At 35.9% G+C, this 25,826-nt stretch overlaps 2 protein-coding genes across 12 annotated transcripts in view; both read left to right on the top strand.

Moving 5' to 3' along the window:
• LOC147832293 (uncharacterized) overlaps nucleotides 1–1,273 on the top strand; it is a 112,122-nt gene extending 110,849 nt beyond the window's left edge. Inside the window, exon 6 of the mRNA XM_087298592.1 lies at nucleotides 1,152–1,273. The gene's annotated coding sequence lies outside the window, so the exon portion shown is untranslated. The remainder of the gene's footprint in view (nucleotides 1–1,151) is intronic.
• galnt14 (UDP-N-acetyl-alpha-D-galactosamine:polypeptide N-acetylgalactosaminyltransferase 14 (GalNAc-T14)) overlaps nucleotides 1,152–25,826 on the top strand; it is an 85,566-nt gene continuing 60,891 nt past the window's right edge. For 3 of the 11 annotated variants that reach the window (XM_087297423.1, XM_087297414.1, XM_087297415.1), the window contains exons 1-3: nucleotides 2,068–2,411; nucleotides 5,869–5,925; nucleotides 15,552–15,721. Coding sequence is in view for 8 of the 11 variants with exons in the window: in XM_087297414.1 (XP_087153540.1) it covers nucleotides 2,277–2,411; nucleotides 5,869–5,925; nucleotides 15,552–15,721 (362 nt within the window). In the remaining 3 variants the exon portion in view is untranslated. 11 annotated transcript variants of the gene reach the window in all.

Consider the following 25,826-nt stretch of genomic DNA (forward strand, 5'->3'; position numbering starts at 1 on the left):
TGTAGATCATTTTACTGCTAATTTTGATGGTGAAAAATTTTATGTCAAGTTGCAAGTTTACATATCTCACAGTTGTATTGCTATGGCAATGTTGTCGTCATCAAATTGACATTACCTCCAGACCGCAGACATACTCACACTTTCCGCTTCAAGCTTTTGTGTTCTTCTTTGTCGCAGTTAACCAATAGCTTCTCTACAACAAAGTAATGTCATGCCGCACACGTTGCTGTTTCTGGTTGAAGTCAAGAAAGAGGTATAACTCTGTGCCACCGCATAACTATAGATATGTTAAAAAATAATTACTATATATATATATATATATATATATATATATATATATATATATATATATATATATATATATATATATATTTTTTTTTTTTTTTATTTTTTTTTTTTTGGGTCCTGTATTGTACTGAATGTATATTCTATTCTTGTTTTCTTAAATAAATTACTAAAACTTGTTACACCTAAAAGGACTAACTTAATTTAATACTGAAAATTGTCATAAGTTAAGTTTATCAAACTTAATTCATTTAATTGTAACAAGTCGAAGTATTTTGATTAAGTTTTACATTTTTACAGTATGGATTGAACATAAAACAATTAAGTTGTCCCTCCAAAAAAAACTTGGGACAGTTGTGTTGTTTCAGCTCAATTTAAATAAGTAGTTTGAACAAACAGCAAATGTCTTTTTTGGTGTGTAATTTGTCATTTAGCTATTATTTATAGTCTTCACTGTCTAGTGCACATCTTTCAGGCACAGTCCTCCTGAGGTAAGGTGCTGTTTCAAGGGTAAAACGGTGATAATGGATCAACTGAGCATCAGAGCCACTTAATTTTTATTTTTTTCAAACTGACTGACTGGTACTATAATACAACACCTACAGTATATGATTCAAGGAAAATTGTCCATGTGGAAATTAAAGGTGTAGATTATACACAAGATTTAATTTGCTCACTTACTGTAACAATCCAAGATATAGTGGATGTTTTTCCATGCATGCCTGTTATTATGCTGTTCTTTTATTAATGTTAAGTTTCTTGCTTGGTTGTTTTTCTTCCTAAGATCTCAGTGTAGCATCAGGAGTCACATGTGTTAATTGTCTCTTGCCTGCATTTTTATTTTATTTACTTTTTTGACTCTCAAGGTGCTGGTAGCTGTTACCTTGCCAATTATGAATCAGCAAGGATTGCAGTCACAGCTGAAAATCCTCTTTAAGGTTTTACTGAAGATGAAAATTACCTACAGTACATCTTGAATTGCCTGATGGTGAGTTAACAGCAAGTTTTTTTATGTGAATTATTTGGGTCTAGAAAGAGTGGAAGCTGCCTGATAAACAAACGAGTTGATTATTTAGGATATATTATTTTATAAAATTACATTCTATGATGTGTATCATAATTTAATGTTATATTTGGAAACAGTAACCTATTAATGACAAATGAAAACAACATTTCTTCCAGAACTTACTATCAGCTTGTCCATTTGATGCAATTTACTTATTATATCCATATATTTGCCCATTTTAAACGATTTGCATTTAATTGATGTGGAATGTGCAATAATTACATGCTAATTGGATATTTATTGGTTTAGTTAATTAGATAAATATAATACAGTTAACTTATATAAAGTGTAATCTTTTCAAATGGAGATTACTTACATTTTCTGACCTCTAATGTTTTATTAATTAATATAGCTTTAATCATAGTCATTTTAAAATACCATTGAATGGCTTTACACTTTAAGTTTTAGCGCCTTAATGGCTTGGAACCGCATAAACCTTCATAAATTATATTTACTTTCTCTCTGAGTGGTTTCCATGGCTTGTCTTGCTCTAAAAATCGCACAAAATCCTCTAATATTGCCAGGCTTTATATGGTAGGTGTAGGGCTCCTGCTTATTGTAAGCCCTTTACCCAAATAACCGAGAGAAATTCAAAGCGAGTCAATATGAGAAGCGCATCAGGAACGGGCAGGTCCGTGAAAGCGCCGTTCCGCGGTAGGTGGTGCTAAACTCATTCACATTTTGTCAGTAGCTCGGCGGGCACACAGGATGATTTTAATCGCGCTGGACAGCGGCCAGCGTCACTCACGGTCTCAGCAAGTCAGCGCCCTGCGCACGAGAGCAACAACCTCATTCCTGGATATACGGCACTAGAGGCGAGTGCGCGAGCGCGGCGCGCGGACACAAATCGCCTTCCGCTGGCTGAGAGGAGCAGAGCGCGCGAATGCTTTCCAAACTGAAATGAATCGTTGACGGCCGTTTGAAAATGAAGAGGCTTTCTCGAAAGCTGACTTTAGCTCTGGCAGCGCTCTTTTGGATAGCAGCTTTACTCTATTTCATACTGCTGAACAGCCGGAAAATACTACCTGACCAAAGAAACGAGCAACCGCAAGTCAAAGAGGTGAGTGAGACATTATGATATGTTGAAAATTGAAGTCGCGACGATGATTGTTTGGCATATTGTTTTTTAGGACCTGTCACAAACTTATTTTTTTTTCCTCTTCCAAGAGAAAATATAGCATGTGCGTCATTTTTACAATACCTTTGTCGATAATAAAGGATAAAACTGTCTAGCTTGCAGTATCTTTTTTATCATATTGAATATGTAAAAAAGTAATATTTTGTCTCACGAATTCCTCTTCTGAACTTATTCTGAACCTGCAAGAGAATAATTTAACTTACTTTTCCCTCAGAAGACGAAGTAATAGGTTTTTGATAACCTTTTCACATTTAGTTTGTTGACAAAAATGGTCAGTTTGGTCTTTCTTTATATGCAAGCTTAAATTCTTATCTTTCAGAATGACGGACGCATGGTTACAGCTTTCATGTAAGTGCGCACAAGAGGGAGCACATACTCAATCTAGATTATTGAGTAGAAAAGTAAATATTTAAATAGCATGTATAAAATGTTCCTAATTAAGGCTATAAATACATCAAGACCATTGTATCCTCGACATTTTACCCTAGAAACAGTTCAACCCCTTTCTAACTTCCTACTGAATGAGAAATCACTGTAATAAATCTCAGTTGTTTCTCAATTCGTTTTATTAGGATTTGTTACTTAATACTTGCTTTTCATGAGAAATAATATTCTGACATGTGGTTCTATCTGACCTGGAGTTTGAGAACAGACTAAACGATGCCAAGCATCTGAGATTTTAATATAAACTCAAAAAAACTAATTCCATCTAAAAGCAAAAGAGTTGAGCTTTGCTGTTCACATTCATCTTAAATCTCTGTGTTCTCTATTTTATTTTATATTGTGTAATTTTTCTGAGAGACATGTGAGGAGAAAAACTATGCCAATGTCTTCAATACTATTTTCTCTATGTGCTAATTAAAAAACACATCTCTTTTTGTACTTCATTCTCCTTGACTTTTAAGATAAAGCAGTGTACTGTATTAAATAGTTAATTTTATATGCATTTTGGATTCAATCCCGAATGAAGAAATAGTTATCTTGCAGCGGATTTTACCAGGAGCCACTATAATCAATAAATAATTGCACTGTTATGTGCGCTATTCAGAAAGTAAGGGAACAGAAGGTCAAGGATATTCACAAACAGCATAGCGGGATGATTCTCATATCTGTTGCATTAATAGTCTAGCTGCTGTATTGTTGCTGTTTAGATGCGTAAATCTGCTTGTACATCTTGTAAGTCAGTTTTTCATTCAAACAGCGGCTGGTATATGACAATAAAGTATCACCGAGGGTAATGGGGTATGAAACATGATATATGGCGCAATATATCTCAACACTGAGCAACACTCTATAGGAGCGGAAATATGAAAACACGTCGCACATGCTCCTTACATCTGTACTGAGACAATGATTGAGTTTTTATGACCGGATTTATCTTCAAGAAAGCATTCAGGGCTTGTAAATGCTTGGATTTGACTTTGCATTCTTTTCTTTTTTGAGGGGGATGTGAAAATAAATCAAAATAAATGGTTTTTGTGACCCTGAAAAGTGAGAAGTGATAGATTTTGCAGACACTCCTCCCTTTAAACACAACTTAGTGCTGGAAGAGAAATGCCTGCTTTGGTATTCTGTGTTGAACATCATGTTTCAATTTGCTGTTTGCTTCAATATCTATTTTCTGTAATAACCCTGACAGGGAAGGCCAGACCCGCAATAGCTGTTATTGGCGAGGAGGAATGTGAAATACAGGGTTGGCGCAGCGGCTGTTGAGGTGAATGCGCTGTGTGTCACCGTGGCCAGTGTGTTCAAACCATTCATCAAATGGTGGTGACATCTCACTCAGATTCGATGGGAAGATACTCCCCCATCAGCAGAGTGATGCATTATCTTTATAATGGTAAGGGAGGACTCAGATATCACCCGTGACATCTGCTATTACCATGATTCATGGCTGATATGTCCCACAATACAGATTACACAAGCAGACAGTGTTGTTGTGCGGTATATTCGCGGTGGCTCGGTGTCAGGTGTTAGACCGGACAGATGGAGTTTGATGGACTCATCATTTGCCTGCACATGAATTTTGACACAATGTTGGAATGAATCATTTTAATGCAATACTGATTTTACAGTCGTGCACGACTTGTGTACCTGCTGAGCGTGTGCTGCTGAGGCCTGTGAAAAGAGAGCAGGATTTCAATAGAAGTTCGGTATGTGTGGTTTTGTGCTTTGCAAGAGGGCAGAGAGGCTTTGGTGGAGTAGCGCTCTATAAAAAGGACCCACACATGCAGAGTTCAGACGACAGGACAGGGAGGATCCAATTACCACTTCCTCAGTCTGTCCTCCTCCTCTCATTAGAAGGCTGAGCTCTGTGGGAGCCAGGGGAAACACTGAGCCCCAAACGTGGCATGGCTCAAATGCCCTGATCACTGACTGTGGAGCATCAAGGAGCTAATGATTTCAGCAGGGAGCGTGGGGGTGGCTGCGCGAACGCTGCTTTTTTTGAAGGCGGATGAAATTGTAAAGCAGATAGGAAATTTGACACATGGATTCAGAACCTGTCATCTTTTTTTTCATGTGCTAATTACATTCAGTTTCTATGCTTAATGATTAAAAGAGTTCATTTTGGAGTGAGTCATTGTGCCCTAATGCAAAGAGTTTAATGTTACTTTTTTATTTGCGCCCTTTTGTCTTTTGAATGGTTTGTTTACTCAAAAATGCTTTTTAAAAATGAATTCTTCACCCTCACTTCATTCCAATCCCCCAAGACCTTCGTTCTTCTTTTCAACACAAATGAAGATATTACGCCACTTGATGGGATCCAAGAGTTGTAAAGAGATGATACCAGCCACAGGCCTGTTGCCAGCCTAGTGAAAAGGGTGGTTCTTTTTTCACAAAAAGTCGACCTTTTTGCAGTTATGCACCTCATTTTCTGTTTAACTAGGAAGTTAACTATTTCTTGTTTAAGGGATGCATGATATATCGGCAGCCAAATTGTTATCGGCCGGTAAATGCTATTTTTAATGGTATCGATCCGATATCAAAATTAGTTCGATATCAAGGAGAGATAATAAGTGTATGCCATGGGCATTTCTAATTGCACTGTAGAAAGTGCTACACTCACAAAGTAGGTTTTATATACTTTATATAATTTCAATCTAGTTTATTTTATTTTGTTTTTTACCAGAAATATATTTATTTGCTTCCTCTTTACTTAAAATATATACGTTTTTATACAACAGTTTACTTTGAATAAAACTAATGCAATTTATTTGTGTAGATTTTTGTATGTGGTTATTGTGTAGAATAAATGTTATAAAAGTGAGTTGACACAGACAATTTATTAGAGCAGCTGTCGATGTGTGGCAGGTCTGTTCATCAAACGTGATTTTAATAATTTGGCGTGACCACTTTTTCACTGCCTGGGACTTTGCAGGGATATGCAGCATCTTCAATGGTTGACACTAACTGCTGGCAGCAGCGGATCAACACAGTAAGTTGCAAATTTTGCTGATTGATAATAGTAAAGTCATGCTAAACTGCCCTCTTCGCTAGACAGGTGAGGTTTTAGCTTGGTAAATTGTATTGTACATCAGGTAGACTGCTCTCACATGGAAAGTAGGGATGCAACGATTATAAATTTTGGTTGTACGAAATAATCTCTGTTTCATGGTTATCACGATTATTTGCATTCATTGATTTCAAAACCCCACTAGTTTAAAACTAAAACTAAAATTATTTAAAATTTGGTTTTGTAGTTCAGGCCTAAAAACATATTTGTTGCTTTTTTAAAAGTTCAATTAATTGACTATATAAAAATCGGTGGATATTACTGATGCATTTATTGGGTAACTTGCTACTTTTTACTGTGATTCAATCTGTTTTTGGTCATTATCAATGCATTCTCACCTTAATTTAGCGTGTGCAGCATGGCAAAAATAGACATAGTGCCAAAACTATCACGGCACTGCTGCTTCAGTGATGCTCTTGCTGACACGCCGCTTCTGCATGCAGTATGAAGCTCTAATCTGTTAACATGGACGCCAAAAAAAAAAAAAAAAACATGCGCTGCTCACGCTTGTGGTGTGAAACAGGCTTGAGTCTTTCAGCACTCTTTCCAAGAACACTCACTTAATCTCGGCTGGCGGATTAACACTCGCCACATGATAGCTCTCATCGGCGCCAATATTTGTAAGTGGGTTTGCAAACCCTTTGTACTTTCCATTGCTTCTTCCTCAAACTTCAGCCGTATGCAGTTCCCGCGGTCACAAATGCCCCCTGTCATCTCAACTAGGTGTGCCTGAAAAGCATGAACACGTTGCGTTGCGTGGGGTGAGGTTGTGCAGTGGGTGAGGCAGTGTTCCTTCATCTCCACCTCTGCCTGGGCACAGTGTGGGTCAGGGGAGGCAGGTGAGGCAGTGCCTACCAATGTAATGCTTTGTTAAGATGTTTTTATACATTGTGGACATTTTTTATTACTGTATATGTCCTCATTTTGCATATATTAGGTAATGTATTTCACGTATTTTTATCACTTAATTACTGTTAGAATCTGACATAAAGCGGCACTGATGACATGAGGTGAGGCAGGCAGTAGCCCTGCCGCAATGAAGAGGGCACGCATGAGCTCAAAGTTATTCTTGTTCTGTGGTTGCTCTTCTTCTAGTAAAGTTTAATAGAAGTTAGATATTTTATGTTTTGCTCTAACTGACTGAAAAAATCCTGGGTGAAGCTTTAAGATCTCAGCTTAAACAATTTCTCAAAATTGGACTATTATTCAAAATGTGAATAAATAATGGACGACCAATGCGGGAGCTAAAGGGCGTGCTTCAAACAACAGGACAGGAGATAGCTCGATCATTCATTCAGACATTCAAGACATAATTTAATGTAAAGTGTGTGTGTGTGTTTATGTGTGTGTGCACATCGCTTGGTACAGGCTGTCTGTAGCGTCCACCTTTGTGTTTTTGGGGGGCATACTGAATCTCTATACATTTTACATTGCTTCTTTGCCCAATATGTACCTGCCATGTGTGTAGAAAGAATATATTGGGTGCATGTAAATTTGACCCTGAAAGAGTCATGCCCCACCAGCCACAAACCTCACCGCATGTCACTGGTGTGGGCAGTTGCAGCTCTCTCTGGGTTTACAGTTCTCTACAGTCAGACTGAGCACTCAGCCTGTATTTGGTCATTGTTGTTCTTAATTTACTGTCCTTTTCCCAAACTCTGATATGTTGCTGTCATACAATCTCTATTTAGGTTTAAATAACATTTAGGTTTACTTTGTTTTCCTGCTGCTTTATTCCAATAAATCAGATACTCTTCTTTACATGCATTTATCATTTGATTGGGCATAAATTTGTTCGCTGTTAATTAAGAAAAAAAAAGGGCTGAGTCAGTTGTTGAGGGTGCCTTTTTAACACCATCTGAAACAAGTTGTAATGTTTTTTATTATTATTATTATTATTATTTAGTGTGCTGTGCATCTTTAAATCCATTTTCTAGAATGCTGAGAGTTATTGGGCTCTCTTTTGACGACCCATGTGCAAATCGCAGTGCTTAAACGCATTAAGGGCGTGTCAGAATCCACTTTTGCTATTTTAGGGGTAGAAAAAGACGCTTTGCGCCGTGGCGCATGGTCTAAAAGGGTTGAGTTTATTTTCTTAATGAGTTATAGGTGTGTTTTGAGAATAAACCAATCAGAGTCTCATCTCCCATTCCCTTTAAGAGCCAGTTGCGTCGCGCCATAGCGCATTTGCTGTTAACATGACGGATTTCGTAAGAGGAAAAACTAAGCGTTTCACTAGCAAGAAAACAGTTAATCAGAGCATCTACAGCGTGAGAATGATGAACCTTCTCATTATTTACTTTCACTCTCGTGGATAGGGAAACTTTACTGTATGTACACACAGACATCCATTAACCTATAAATAATTAATTTTGTTTGTTAAGCGCAAAATTTTGTTTCAAAACTATTTCTAAATTAATTTCTAATTTCCACCAAACGAATAAATGAACCATAATAACGAAGTGTGTTCAAAAGCAGTTATATCCTAATACATGTGCTGTGCTCCATATAGTCTAAAACCTGACAGGTGGGCAAGTCTAAGCTTGTTTTTAATAAAACAAATATAAATATGCATATAATAAATAATACTGCTAATAATAAAAACATTCTTAATAATAATAATAACGTTATTAATAATTCATATAAAAAAAATTGGGTATTGCTGTACCCCCTGTGTGTATTAAGCAATGTGTAAGCGAGGCGCACAACTAACGTGCTCTGCGCTGTACTTTAAACCGGTTTTGTTCTGGTCTGTTGAACAATCTATTATAGTTTCTCAAAATAGCAATGCGCCTAAACGCCTCCTTTTTTGCAACAAAACGCCTATAAGCGCACATTTGAGCATGCTGCAAAACGTCAAAACAACTCTTGCACTGAGCTGAAACTAGCAAACAACAATTGCATCGCGCCTTGCACCGCATTGTGCCGGGTGTATGTTAGGGCCAATTACGTCTATTCCAAGAAAAATTATTACTTATCCTAAGATTACTAAAAGTGTGAACCTATACTGGTCTCACGGTTCGGTTCGGTTCGGTTACGATTATCATGCCATCGATTCGGTTCAATTCGATATCTCGGTGCATCACGGTGCATTGACGATGCTTTCCATACACAGTGTTTTTATTTTGGGGGGAGGCTATAACAAGCTTTCTGTATAAACACACAGGCGCACAGCACCACACTGTCTCTCATTCATACACATACACAAACATAGACAGCACCTAACAAACAAACAAACAAACACACACACACACTTAAGTCCTCGCAATATGCGTTTAGCCGGGAGAGCTCGCGCTGAGCAGAGCAATAAAAAAAAAAAAAAAGAAACACTTTTCCGACGGTCCCTTAAAGAGAGCTCCGGTCCGCACGAGCTCTCCCGGCAAAATGCATATTGCGAGGACTTAAAGAGAGCAGTGGTCGTAACGTTGAGTGAAAAAAAAAAAAAAGACAGCTGTGAAACAGAACTAGCTTTGAATTTTTGTAGGAAACACACTTTATATCTTTTTAGGGTAAGAGGTTTTTGAGTTATTGCCACTAAAACTGAATGTGTCAGGAATATCGAAAAACAAAACCAACGTAACCGTGCTCATTTCTGGTGCCCCCCTGGATGTACAGCACCCTTAGCATTTGCCTATACTGCCTATGCCACGGGCCGGCTCCTAGAGTGTTGTAAATACCCCCATTCACCTCCCTCGCTACATAGTGCATAGGAGATAAATGACATAGGAGATAAATGACATAGGAGATAAATGATGTCAGTACATATTAACCGGTTATGATTATTACTGAACCGATACCGAATTGTCCGCATCTGCATCGCGGTGCACCGAAAAAACAATTAATTGTCACACCCCTAAAGATTACATATGCTGAAGAAAATGTATGCCCAATATTATGCAATATTATGTACTTGTTAAATAATCTGTCAGTAACCATTTTGTGGAAAAATAAATGTTTGTCTGCTTTTTTTTTTTTCGTTTAACTTTTGGCCTTGTACGCATGCAGACAGATGGTTTACACTGCTCTAATACGTCATTAACTACTAGTTGTTCTTCTAAATGTTGTTGTCACTATACCTGAAATTGTAATTAAATGTGGTTGTCATTCTGCATTCTGAAATACAGAAAAAGATTAAGCATTAAAGAATGAATTAACCATTAAATTCTACAGTGTTTGCACGTCTATTTTATTTAAACACAAAAGGTTGATTTTGAAATATGCGGTTTTGCACAACCATAATGAAATGTATCACAATGCATGAATCTGCATTCTAATATCAGCCTCACTTTAAAACAGACAGAAAGCGATTGTTAAAGAAATTGTTAATGTCATCTGATACCAAAATGACCGGGAAGCTGAATTGAAAGCCCAGTCATTATCATGTTAAGCAGTGGAAAGAAACAGACATGTGCAATTACCAACCTCTATTACTGGCTGTAAAGATGCTGTTGTGGCTGTTGTAAAGCAGCGGGCCATGACATCCCAACCACACAAGCAATACTGAGAAAAGACATGTGGGCTCACTGGTTAATTCTTAACTCATCGTGTTTACAATGCCCTCAAGTTCACTCGCTCCAAAGGACAATTTAATAGCTCAGCATTAACATTGTTGTTATTTTATTGATAAAAAAAATACAAAGAAAAAAGAATAAGGTTTCGTAAAATGATTCCACTTGAGAACTACATGACTTGGTACCCTTAGTATAAACATATACATACTAAGGTATGCTTGTTTCTTGAGTCCATTTTCAATAAAAGATTACTGGTTAAAATGTAAGTATAAAACAAGTTTAATTAAAAAAAGGTAATGTATTATTCAAAAAGTACTCAAGAAATTAAAAAAATAAATAAATAAAAGTCACGTGGTCTCATGTTATAGTAAAAAGTCTCATGTTTTGAGCAGGGTTCCCACGAGTCATGGAATTTCTGGAATATCATAGATGTTTAAAAGGTCTGTTCCAGATATTGGAGAACAAAGGGGGTTTCATATATTTTTTGTCCAGATTTTTGTTATTAGTTTTACATTTTACTATTCAATTGTCAGATGTATATATGCATGCCTAATATCCGATGGCCAGAAAGTGATACATTTTTTATAAGTTGTTAAAATATTGGAGATCAGTGTTGTGCACCCAGAGAATGTTGTGTTCACAATGATTTTATGTAAAATTCACTTTGTGTGATATGTCTAAAAAGTGGTCATAAACAACAGTTTTTTCAATTCAATTGAGTAGTGGCTTGTACCTGGAAACAGTATTTTATACGTCACCGAAATGTCACAACTTAACAAGCGTATGGGTAGCATGAAAGGTCACTGACAGAACTGAAAATATAGCTATAAGTAGGATGCAGTCTAATTACTGCTAATTTTGGACATTTGTTTGTCTCTGCGGCCATTATTTGATCACATATTTAAAGACTTAGAGTACTATGTAAAATTTGTGTTAATGTACGAATCAGTATTGTATTAAAATTATAATCAAGAATATTAACTAACCTTTTCATTTAAAAAAAGGCAATTCAATTTAACTTTCAGTTTATCAATGTCTCCTAAACTGATGTGACATGATAACATGTGATTAAATATATATAGGCGCAGAGTCTAAAGTGCATGGCAAAAGCATTAAGGGTGTGTACGGAACGAAAAACTAAAAAATATGTTCTGTGCCCTGGCACATGGTCTAACAGGGTTGTGCTTATTTTCTTAATAAGTTATGGGTGTGTTTTGACCATAATGTGCAATAAACCAATTAGTCTCATCTCACTTTCCCTTTAAGAGTAGGTTGCGTCGCGCCATGGTGTATTTGCTATTTACTGTACATAGATGACTTAGTAAAAGGAAAAACTAAACGCTTCACTTGCGAGAAAACGATTAAATAGACCATCTGTAGCATGAGGATAAAGAACGAGCCTCCTCCATTCAGCCTTTTTACTTTCTCTTTACTTTTACTCTTTATTTTACTTCTTTCCTTTCATAGATAAGGAAATGATGGAAACTCACTCCACTGAAGACATCTATTAGCCCACATATCTAATTTCATTTGTTAAGCGCAAAGATTTGTTTCAAAACTATTTCTAAATTCATTTCTAATTTCCAGCAAATGAATAAATGAACAATAATAAAAGAAGTGATACTAATAAAGAAGAATTCTGTCCAAGCACACGTCCTGATAGGCCCCATATGGTGATGCATACGTCTCCGAAACCCGAAAGGTGGACAAATCTAAACTTTTTTTATTAAAACAAATATAAATATGCATATAATAAATAATACTGCTAATAATAATATTATAACAATGCAAATTGTCATGAATAAACTGACAAAAGTCCCCAGAGATGAAGAAGGCATGCAGGTAGTGGTTTTTATATTTATGGAGATAAATAATATTTTTTGTAACATTTTCTTCCTTTCATTTTTTCATATGTAAAAATATTTGTGTATTGCTGTACATCCGGTATGAATTAAGTAATGTGTAAGCGTTTGGGCCGTATAGACCTATACCTAACACAATCTGCGCTGGACTTAAGACCAGATTTTAGTTGGTCAACGGCATGATTTATTTCAGTTCCTCAAAATAACAACACCTCAACAATGCGCCTTAACACACCTCCTTTTTAGACCGGCATGCCCATGAGTCCACAAAGTGGCCTAAAATGGATTTGCTATTTAAGCAACGTGGTGCAAAATGTGAAAGTTTATAAGCCAGTAATAGTCAAAGAAAAGTCAGAAAATTTGACTTTTGGCTTAATGTTTTTTTTTTTTTTAAGTTTTATTATATTTAAAAAATAATGTAATAAGAGGATCATCGTGTTCTCTATACCCCCTTGGTTCTAATTAACAATTCCTCTGAAATCAAACCTGTCATGAACATGGGTTATTGATTGATGATGTGTGTTTTCATAACAACAACCCTCTCCATTATGTGAAGCCGAATTTCTACACAGATGTGAACGTTAGTGGTGCTTATTTCCATGGAGGGCAGTAGCTGCATTTGGAAAGGCAGGAGAGGAGGAGGCATCATCATCAGTCAGCATTCATACAGGCGTCTGGGGAGAAACCAGCAACCTGCTGGCATTGGTAATCACCAGCCTCAACTATAACCAACAGCCTCCAGCCCCCTTAATGGTCTAACATCAGCAAAAAAAGCTCTAGGAAATAATAAGTGGGAAAACATGGAAACTCTCAAGCTGCTGTCGGTGCAGAATGTGGAGGTTTATTAAATTATGATTGATATGGCCTTATGGATTCTAAGACGGGGTGTGTTCAGCCCTCAATATTTGTGACTACAGTATCGTATTTCGAGGGGTTTGGTGGTGGGATGGTGCTGCAGAATGCTGAAATATTAATGCCTTTTTTATGATAATTAGGAATATTGCCTATAGCAACTCTTTTAAGTAGTTTACTGAACATGTCTTTGCACCTAATTAAAATACTCCTATTAGAGCATGGCTAGGCATAGGAGGGGATCAAATTGTCTTACTGCAAAAATTGCTGAAGCTTTTATCATGATATATGGTATTAGCACAATACTAAAAAAGGCAATAAGGAAGGATTTTTTTCTCAAAAACATTTTGCACTCTTGCACTGTTTTAGTACAGCCTTAAATTAAGACTACACGATGTTGGAAAAATCTTGCATTGTGATGTGTGTATATATATATATATATATATATATATATATATATATATATATATATATATATATATATTTGTTTCTCCTTGGCTATTTCTAGGGAGTCTAACCAATATTTGGTCACACTTTACAATAAAGTTCATTAGTTAATGTTAAATAATGCTTTTATTAACATGAACAAACAATAAACAATACATTTACTACAGTATTTATTCATGTTAGTAAACATAAGTTAATGAAAATACAGTAGTTCATTGTTAAGTCATGTTAATTCACGGTGCATTAACTAATGTTAACAAGCATGGACTTGGATGTTAGTAATGCATTAGTAAATGTTCAATTATGATTAATAAATGCTGTACAAGTGTTGTTCATGATTAGTTCATGTTAGTAAATGCATTAACTAATGAACTTTATTGTAAAGTGTTACCAAATATTTAGATACAGAAATTGAGTTGTCACAATGCAAAATACGTAGGGCTGCCTTGTTTCTTATTCAAATATAAAAAAAAATAGATTTTTTTTTTCACCATGAAATGTAATCTTTACTCAAGAAATTGGTCAAATTAATACATTGTTAAGTTGCGCCGCTGTTACCATAAATCCTTGATCTTTATTTTCATCTTCACAGGCAAAACTTTTGCATCAAGTATATTTTCTCAACCTCGTATGAAATTTCCAAAAAAGTTTAATATAAATTATTGATAATTTTTGTATGGCCTCAGATTTGCATTAATAAAGGTGATACCTTTATACTGAACCAAACCCAAAATTGTGTTTGCATTACTTTTCTTTAAATATTGGACATTTGGTGCTGCTCATCTTCTGGGATTTTTTATTATCTGCAAAAATTATTATTTTAATTGGTATAATTGCAAAAGTAAATCGTGTGTATTGTTTTATTGTACATTAATGTGCATTAATATTTTTCCCACAGGCCATATCCTAACTGAACCACCTTTTTAAATAACATAATTATGCATTCTGTTTATAGGAAACTTTATTTTTTCTTTATTTATTATGCTCATTATGCTTATTATTGTCAGTTTTTCATGATCTTTTTTCTCTTAATGTTTGTATTTGTGGTACTCTCTGTACTGGAAGCTCCTACCACCAAGATAAATCCCCTGTGTGTACAAGCAGACTTTGTAATAAAGCTCTTTTTGATTCTGATTTTGATTAAAATTGCAAAAGGGCTATAAATAGATAATAAGGTCTCAATAGTAAAAGTTACTTACTGTGTTAACTAACTTCACTTCACTTAGTTATTGTTAACATTTGCTTTAAAATTACATCTGATTTTATTAGTTATTAGCTGTATTAAATAAAAAGGTTTCAACGTATGATTTTAAGGAACTATTAAACATTTAACTAAGAAATTAACATCACCCAGGATTAATAAATGCTTCACACGTCATTTTTAAACACTGTTTAGAGTAATTAACTAATGTTGACAAATGGAGCCTTGTTGTAGGTGTTTATGAACAATAGATCTATAAAAAACAGAACTATTTTATAAACATCTCTGGCATGTCGTAACTCAGATTAACACATGGAAATGTATATGTTAAAAATAAATGGCCAATTATGTGTTCAATCATCTGGTGCATTGATGAAAATCACTGTGAATAAAACAATCAGAATATTCTTTAAAAGCTTTTGAAGTGGTTAAATGCCCACAATAAAAACAATATCATGCATGTTCTTATCACAATATTATTTAATATCAGCTCATGTCTCTAAGCATGTTTTGAGTTATTGTTTATGCTGAAATTCAACTTAATATTCAAACATACATTTAACCCGATGTGCCTTTGACGCCCAGTATTTCTATCAAAGGAGACCGTGTGAATAGAATGAATAGGCTTAATACATGTAAAACCAATCTGACCGCAGTGTTTTCATTATGTTGTAGATCTCAGATACTGAGTGGGATGACCTGCTGGAAGAGTTTGAAGAGAAAAGCTACCTCAGTTCTCACAGATGGAAACCGGGCCAGGACCCATACAGTCTGTATGCCTTCAATCAAAGAGAGAGCGAACGAATCCCCAGCAACAGAGCACTTAGAGACACCCGACATTACAGGTGTGTGTGTGTGTGTGTGTGATCTATATGTAATGCCCACACGCTTCATATTAAATTAATGAAGGTACATCTGTGAGTTCTTGAAAACTTTAAGAAACTGATGAAAGGTTTGCTGTGGTAAGAGGAGTTGGGATTAACATTGGCATTTTTATATGTGGTTTAAAGCAGTGTAGTGAGTAAGGTATCTATGTTTTGAAGTATTTTAAATATATGTAATATATAATAATTCTCCAGGTGCTCCTGTTTCCCACACAGTCCAAAGACATGCGGTATAGGTGAATTGAATAAGCTAAATTGGCCACTGTGTATTTGTGTTAATGAGAGTGTATGGGTGTTTCCCAGTGCTGGGTTGCGACTGGAAGAGCATCCACTGCGTAAAACATACAGTTTACTAGATAAGTTGGTGGTTCATTCCACTGTGGCGACCCCTGATTAATAAAGGGACTAAGCCGAAAAGAAAGAATGAATAATATATAATATAAATAGGAACTAGATTTTAAAATGAAATTTACTCCTGTTCAAAATTGAACCGAATCTTCTGCAGCCTGTTTTCAGTGCCACATGATACTTCAGAACTAAGTGTAATGAGTTGAAAACAGTTGTGCTGCTTCATACTTTTGTTGAATTTATGATCTGCATATTAAATTGACACAGTAAAGTCATTTATAATGTTAAAAAAAACATTCAATTGTTCATAAATTGTTATTTTGAAGCCTCCATTCATCACATAATCCTAAAAAGTAAAATATATACAATGTGACATAAGTTTTGCACTAAAATATGAAGCAAATGCTGGATTGCTGGGTTGTTTCAGCTCAAATTTAGGTAAAATTTGGAGAAACTCCACTGCTGGGTTATAAATTTCATTTTAAAATTGAACTTTTGACCTCTGGATATTGTCCAAATTTGGGTTGAAACAGCCCAGCAATTTTTTAACTTTGTTAAAGTTGCTGTAAGTTTTTGGCCCAATCCCAATTCTATTTTTTTGTACCCCTACCCCTTCCTCTTGGCCCTTAAAAACGAGTGTTTAGGGAAAGGGTTTCAAAATTTCACCCCTAAGAATTGGAACAGCACTACAGCACCTGCACACTTCATCATACAGTATGTCATCACGATCTCATTCTTCATATGAGATCAGACAATCGTGACTGCTGTAGTTATTCCAGTTGTTATTTTTAGTATTTGTTATTGTTATTATCCAGTGTTATTTTTAGGTATTTATCTTCAGGAAATCAGAAAAGGCATATAATATGTTATCATAACGATAATGTGGCAATAAGACCGTAAATATACTATGCATTTACAGCATGGCCAAGTAAACACACCAAAACAACATTAACATTATAGCAGACACTGTAAAAAGCCCACTCCCTGCCAATAGACTTTTCTGACAGGGTATTTGAGCGTCATCGAGTGTCAGAATGTTGTGGGACTATTGTACAGGATTTATGATTATGGATTTTTTTTATTTTTATGAATATATTGAAACGTGCTTGTTTGTTGTAAAAATTCATAATAATGACAAAAATACTAATTTGTGGATCTCCTTATTATTGGTGTATTGCTGGTGTATTCTGGGAAATTTTCTTAACCCTTGGTTTCGAGTGTGGTCCTAAAAAATCTTTGTTCGAAAGGGTATCTACCCCTTGCCCTTAGCGCTACGCCTTCAAGCCAAAGAGAATTGGGACACCCCTACCCCTTCACGGGAATGCGCAAAACAAGGGGTAGGGGAAAGGGGAAGGGCTAAAGGGTAGAATTGGGATTGGGCCTTTGACTCTTCTAAAGAATAAAATTACCATAATAGGTTTGCAGATTTTTAAGAAACATGCTTAGAGAACATTCTTGTTTATCTGAAAAACATTGCTAAAGTAAGTTTTTCTGCTTTGAAAATGTAAATGAACGTCTGTCTTTGTTTTAGTTCTTTTAATTACGATTAATCACGATTAACTCATCCAATGCCAGTTTAGTTGATTATGTTCCAGCACCCCAAGTTGACTTGGTGGAAAACCCTGCATTTCATTCGTTACAGTAATCGCCTCAAAAATGGTACGCACATTATGAGTTCCACATAAGCTTATTTATTAGTAAATAATATAAATATTCAGAACATACACAGTAGGTGAGCAGGTTACATTATAACCCAGTGTCCTAACAACTTGCTACATGACAAGATTTGCAGTAATAAGCAATTTGGCTGTTTGCATCAGAAGAAGAAACACGAGAGAAATTAAAAAACAGTCATTCAGAAGCACAGAATATATGTGCACTTACTGCACTCCAACGAAATGATAAGGTTTATAATCTAATTTATACATATTAAAGCTCTTTAACACTATTAATTGTACATGCTGATCACTGATATGTATTGGCTTGCACTAAGCCACAGTTCAATTTCCAACAGTTTATTTTAATTTCAAGATCTGAAGTAAACCATCTGCTGCTGCTTTCAGTAGTATGACAGGATTTGTTATGTAAAATGCCATTCAAACTCACATTATTAGCATTTAATACTGAATAAAGCACATGAGGTCTACCTGAGATGATCATTGTCAGTTTATCCTGTCGTTTAGCTGCAAAAAATTGCTAAAATATATATTTCAGATGTTGGTTAGAACAAAATCTCCTTTTGATTTGAATTTATTATCGCGTGCCTTTGCTTTTATTTAGAACATGATTTAAATCAGCCATTAGGCTCGACAGTCTGGCACGCTTCTGTTGATGTCCTCAATCTGGCAACCTGTGGTTGCATATGTTTTGAACCAGGAGTGCAATACCTAGGTCAACCACTGAGTGTTAAACTTACATACTGCACATTTAATTATTGAGCACAAATAATAACTTACAATAGAACAATCAATCTAGGTGTAAATTCATCAAAATGTAGAGTATATCAAATTTAGAGAACCCGAGAAGCGCTCTCTATTTAAACATGAACTGCTCATAAAGTAATGACCACGAAATGTAATCTCAACTCTTTACAAGAATTTAATCAAGGTGAATTCTTTTAAAGCTGTATTACTCCTACCATGAATCTTTGATCTTTATAGTCTTCTTCACACACAAATCTCTATTGTAGTGCAGTATATTTTTCTCATGCTCTTTAACATGAAATACCCAAAATGGATTTAAGTAATTATAGAGATTTTATTCATTCAGCAGATCGAATTAAGCTGTTTATTGACGTGATTTTTCTTGCATTGGTAATTGCATTTGCGATTTTCCTAAAAGCACTGTTTGTGATAACTGACAGTGTCAACATGACCTCGTGGTATTTGTAGCTGCTAAAATAAGACTGCTCCTGGCCACAGTGCATTTTCACCCTCTGCAGTGCTGTGGGAGGTCGCTCACTCATTAGTGCATGTCACTTCAGTCGAGCAGAGTGGCAGATTTCATTTCGCAGCTATTTCTGGAAGCTTATCGTGTTTACTCTGTTTACACCTGGTATAAACATCCGTCTTGGATAATAAGATCACAAGTGGTCAGCCATGACAGATTTTCTCATGTTTGCGCCTCCTCTGACCATGTGTGATCATATTTTGGTGAGGAAAGTGTTATGCTGATAAAGTGCAAAAAAAAAAAAAAAAGGTATCAAATGTATTTAGAATTTTAAGTTTACTGCAAATATTACACATACATGTTTCAGATGTTATAGATTTTTACAGTTATTTTGTTTTAAAGGACCATCGAGTATGTTTTATAAGCATTTTCCACATCTGATCAAATGATAAATCCAGGTAAGAAAAAGATCAAAGTTTTGTGTACACATGTAAAATAATTTATTCATTCATTCATTTTCCTTCAGCTTAGTCACTTTATTCATCAGGCGTCACCACAGCAGAACCAGCAACCTTCTTGCTGTAAGGCAACATCAATGTCCACTGAGCCACTGTGCCACCTATATGAAATAATGATGATAATAATAATAATAATAATAATAATAATAAAGTGCAATCTGTTTCTGCAGACATTGTTTACTTTTTTGTAAAAAAAATAAAAAGCAGTATTGTGCAAATAAATGTTCTTTTATTTTTTTATTTGAACAAAAGTGACTGCAAAGACATTCCTAAAAGTAAAATGTGTAAGGGTATTCAAAAATAAAAATAAAAAACATTCAGTTTGAACAAGTTTTTAACATTTATGATATTAAGGATTTCTTTATTATTAATGATGGCACACCAATAATTGATTCTAATGTAGGAGCAAATGAATATATTAAAATGAATTATGAAAATCATGGTGGTGAAAATTCAGCTTTCAATTACAGTAATATTTAAAATTTCACAATGTTACTTTTTTATTATACTCTCTGGTCAATTAATTGTCTTGGAAATTTAATGCATCCTTGTTGAATAAGCGTCAATTTCCTTTAATGTCAAGTGCTATTTTGGAGTATTCAAAATTAAAAGCTTCCCAAATCCACATGCAAAGGTGTAAATGCAAAAGTTTGCAAACTCAAATTTGAAAATATACCTTTTAAGTTCTGGGGGTATTAGACCAGTATCGATCTTTAAAATTTAACGAATTTGTTATGAAGTAAAATTTAAAATAAATAAAGTTTAAAGTAAATAACGTCACAGACCCAGTGCCAGATCCCAGATTTTAGGAGATTTAACAATATACACTATAAATAATATAATAGGCTGCTAACTTAAATTTTTAAGTTGAACCAATTTAACTTTACAAATAATTTTATCTTGCATCAATTAAGCGGACCTAAAAGATTGTTGAATTGTGTTTAACTTAAATGGAAACCTTATCAACTTTATAAGTTAAGTTAATGTAAAGACAATTTGTCATGACTTTTTGTTGTCATTTCTTACAATGCAGAATCATATCAAATAATGTAACAAAAATAATATTCCAAATATATAATTATTAACATACAAATAGGGTGTCACGGTGGCTCAGTGGTTAGCACTGCCACCTCACAGCAAGAAGGTCGCTTATTCGAGCCTCGGCTGCATCAGTCGACGTTTTCTGTGTGGCCTTTGCATGTTCTCTTTAAAGTGGGTTTCCTTCAGGTGCTCCGTTTTCCTCCAGAAGTCCAAAGACATGTAGTACAGGTAAATTGGGTAAGCTAAATTGTCTGTAGTGTATGTGTGTGAATAAGAGTGTATGGGTGTTTCCCAGTGATTGGCTGCAGCTGGAAAGGCATCCGCTGTGTAAAACAAATGCTGGATAAAGTCTGGTTTATACTTCTGTGTGCTGTTTGTGTTGCTCTGCTTTAACACTTCCGAAACGTAAGCTGGCAATAGGTGTTTATGTTGCTCTGTGAGTTTCTTCGCTGGTGTTTTGTTTTTTCTGAACGCTACCTAATGTACAAGTGCCTCAAATTTGCTCATTTTGATGCAGGAATCAGCAGATGTGCAACAACTTCAATCATAAGGTAAACCCAAAACAACAGTTTCCATCTAGAGCTCCTTCACGAGACTCCACACTTGTAAGCACTCGCTCCAACGGGCTCGTGCGGCTCTCACCTCCGCCCACGCTCATCAGCGATACCAAGCCGACCAATCACAGAGCTTGCGCTATAAGTCTTTGCAATATGTAGTTAAATTTTTTTGAGAAGTGTTCATCAGCGTCGTCGATGGATGGCCACAGAGAAGGCTATGCCGGAGTATATGCATGCGCTTGACGCAGAAGTATAAATCAGCCTTAAGTTGGCAGTTCATTCCGCTGTGGCAACCTCTGATTAATAAAGGGACTAAGCCAAAAAGAAAATGAATGAATGACTTCACATCTCAGCATTAGACCTTCTATAGTTTACAGTTCAATGACAGATTTCCACAGAATTAACAAAGCTCCTAAAAAACATATTGTGGTTTATAAACCCTCCTACAGACCCCTCTGAGGATTGCAGGCACGTCTCATAGCATGGTCCCACTCTTTTTGTCAACAGAGAAAATTATTGATGAATGTGTCTTGTCAACCAAAACCTAACCATGGGTTATTCTCAGTTGCACAGTCTCCACAAAATACGCAGGTAGATGCCAAGTTTGTGAGAAATCATCTAGAGAGCTGCTGAAACCTCTGTAGCAGCGCAGTATTATTCTCTATAAAATAATTCATGCCAGGGCTTGGAGACAGTAGAGAGAATCTCTGATAAAAGGTGAGGAGGCGGCTCATTATGCAGGCCCACAGCTCTAATGTTGTACTCTCTCTCTTTCTCTCTCCCTCTCCCTTTTTTCGATGTAGCCCTCGTTTCTTCCTTCCTCTTACATGACTCAAATGCCTTTGTAATTACAGTAGGAACACCACACTCATTGTTCATGCCGTTGTTGACCAGCAGCAATATTGAAATTTCAAGGGAAATGCAATCAAAGTGCCAGCGTTACCTCTTAATTAACTTAAGCTTGAATTGGACAAACAAAGGATAATTCTAACGTTCCAGTGGGAAAAGCGCTTTGATTGTGGCTTTGGGTGTCAGTATTGACGCAAGGTATTGTGTTGGTGTTGTCGACTATACCTGTATTTGCTCAATAAATATAACCTTGCTGGATTCTTTTTTTGAACCAAGTGCAATTTCTCATCCTGCGTGATCGGATTAGAGTGCATTAAGCAACCTAATGTGGTCTATGCATCCGCACTCACTTTGCACTCAGTTTACACGTTTCTTCAGGTGTCTTCAGGCAAGCTTAGTCCTATCTGTGTGGGAAAGGCAAAATACTTATATATTCTAGGTCTCCGGCTGAACTGGTGGAGCATTCAGTCAAATGCAGAATGAGACTTTGACTGCTATCTGTGGCAAGACCCCGGTCCTTTCATTTAGCCCTAGTGCCCGGACCTCATTTTGCTGCAGAGAAAAGAGCCACTAAAAGAGGAAATTAGCATCAACCTCGATTCAGAAGGACTTCCATTCCTTAAGGGCTAATAACTGATAAGCTCGGGCGCCAGGAGCTTTGCACACGTTGTTCATTAAAAGCTGCCATTTATTCAATTCATCGCTGTGATGAGCAAGTAGAGTTTGGTTGTTGTAGACAGTTATTTTGAAGATTACTGAAACACTGCAGTCTGACTTGATGAGTTTACCTGAGAGATAATGTAAAAGGTCACTTTTGTTTTTACTGAACGCAGGATGTTTTTAGAAATTCCAGTGTTGATTTGCATTTTTGCTCTGTTAGTCGCTGTTAATGGTGGTTGTGATATCCTCTAATAACATACAGTATAATAACAAAAGCATGCTCATGGTTTCCGCTACATCATTCTACCATGGTGGGGCGCCACACTAAAATTCATCCCGCTATGGCTACATTACAGCTTCTCATTCAAAACATTCAGTCGTTTTTATTTTAATAGCGGGTTATAATCACACCAAAACATTTTAAAAGGTAAGTGAATTATAAGAGCACAAACTTTTCTGTAATCGTAATAGTGCTGTGTGTTATTTGTTTAACTCTTTAGGGTGACATGCTGACTGACTGACTGACAGGTGCTTGATGCGTGTGGCTAGCAAACATGATGTAGCTTTCAGTTAAGATGAGCACAGTTTCCATAATTATACTTTATAGATAAAGGTCTATGGCTTTGCATAATGACTTTATCTTGCTGGAGTTTATAGCCGTATTACTTTACTTCAGGAGTAATGCTGCTCTGTAAGTCTATTGGAGACATTCATCAATATTTATAGCAAATCTAATCAATGTTAGAGACATTTTCGTTACATAAGCGCCCTAACTTGCACTTCAGCAGCATTTATTTGAGAGCGCACACGAAAATCTGCACTTGAGCAGCGTGTATTTGAGAGGGCGTGCAAGAAGTTTTGTGCACAACAGAGGAAATCGGCGTGCAAGCAAAAAGGTTCGCATGCTCTATTAAATAGATGCGATCTTGACTTGTAATACTTCGCTCATGACATTTGTCATTAAAATAACGCCATAGGTAGTTGGTAGATCTGTGTAAAAGGAGGAAACACTGAATGGTGATATAACAGTCAAACAGCACTCGAACTGGAAGTTTACACAACAGTAATATACAGATGATAGAAGTGCTGACTTTTTGGTTCTGAAATTGAAAATTGTACATTTCCATCTAACATTTGTGCGGTTCTTAAACACTACTGATTGGTTAATTGTGTTCATATGCTCAATAGATATGACTGTGATTGGCTCCAATGATCATGGCTTGACTCTCCACAAGCATTTTTGTGTTTTAAATGGTCGTCCAATGAAGCTAAGCAGGGCTGCGCCTGGTCAGTACCTGGATGGGATACTGCAAGGGTAAAGCTACAGTAGGTTGCTGCTGGAAGTGGTGTTAGTGAGGCAAGCAGGGGGCGCTCAACCTGCGGTCTGTGTGGGTCCTAACGCCCAAATATAGTGAAGGGCTCTCTATACTGCTCAGTGATCGCCATCTTTCAGATGAGACGTTAAACCAAGGTCCTGACTCTCTGTGGTCATTAAAAGTCCTTCGAAAAGAGTAGGGGTTTAACCCTGGCATCCTGGCCAAATTTGCCCACTGACCTCTGCTTCATCATGGCCTCCTAGCTATCTCCATATCACAATTGGCTTCATCACTCTGTCTGCTCTCCACCAATCAGCTGGTGTGTGGTGTGCGGTCTGGCGCAATATGGCTGCCGTCACATCATCCAGGTGGATGAGGAGATTCCCCTCAATGTGTGAAAAAAAAGCTCTTTGAGTGCCCAGAATTTTTTTTTAATAAATGTTAGAAATTATTATTATTATTATAATAATAATAATAATTATTATTTTATTATTATTATCATCCAATATGATTTCGCTAAAACAAAGCTGTCAAAAATTAGCTGTCAGTGAAATCTAACAGACTTTAAAGAATAGCCTAAAACTAGACTAGTCATCAAAAAAAAAAAACATAAGTTTTGCTACTGATTGGTACTCAAGTCATTACTGAAGTCATTACTTAGACATTTTGCTTCTTCATTAAGCATTTATACACACTGAGTTGTGTGTGAAATCTATGTACAGACATTTTCCTTATTAAATCATGATTTTCATCAAATATTTTATACTAAGAGTTATTCATTAATTTATTCAATAATCTTCCTTCAGCTTAGTCCCTTTATTTATCCTCGTTCGCCACAGCGGAATGAACCACCAAGTATTCTGGCATATGTTTTATGCAGAGGATGTCCTTACAGCCGCAACCCAGTACTAGAAAAGAGTTATCGTATATTTACAAAAAATAATGGAACATCTAAACTCTTTAGTTGACAAAAAGCACACACAGTTGGCAACCTTACAATGAAATAAAAATTAAATAATTATATTTTATTAATACTAATGTTATATTAATATTTTCATAACTTTGTGCACCTGCAGGTGGAACACTTTAAATTGAATATGTATATAAATATGCATAATATGCTAATTTATTACTGAATGAGCATAGATTTGTGAAAATAGATGAAAATTTGTTTTATGCATGGATTATGTTAAACGCACACACACACACACACACACACACACACACACACACACACACACACACACACACAAAAACACTTTGCTTTTTTTACACAAATGCTCTAGCAGTTCATCAGTGTTGTTTTGGTCTAGGGTTTGCAAATATCCACACACTTGACATGTAATATGCCAACATTATAACGAAACCTGTTTCTTTTTTTCACAGTATATCTATATTTTTGTCAAAAACAAGCACTTTGGAACCCATTTAAATGCACTCAAATCCCAGTTGTCGTATAAATGAATGGCCAAGATAATATTACTTCTAAAAATGCTAAACTAACAAACTGCTTTATGTTAACATACATGTAGAAGTGAGGATTTGTTGCAAGTTTCTTGTTTGCAGCTTACATGGCCACTGAATCATTCATTCTGTAGATTCGTTGAGAACACTGGCTTCATCCAAAGCACAGACAGCTGACTTGTTTACTTTGCTGCCCTTTCAAGCCATGCTTTTCAAGCGTTTGTGCTCTAAAATACTAAATGGAACTGCTTTGAATATGTGACTGCCTACATTTTGTAAACCTGTCACAAATCCATACTTGTTAATAAGAAAAATCGTCTTTATTATAACATACCAGATCCAGTTACATTTGAACACCCCTAAATAATAAAAAGTACATGATATTACCCATTTCAACCTCTGCCAAAACAGATTAGGTATACCA

Source organism: Danio rerio, chromosome 20, assembly GCF_052040795.2.
Source record: "Danio rerio strain M-AB ecotype USA chromosome 20, GRCz13ab, whole genome shotgun sequence".
NCBI classification, from domain to species: domain Eukaryota; kingdom Metazoa; phylum Chordata; class Actinopteri; order Cypriniformes; family Danionidae; genus Danio; species Danio rerio.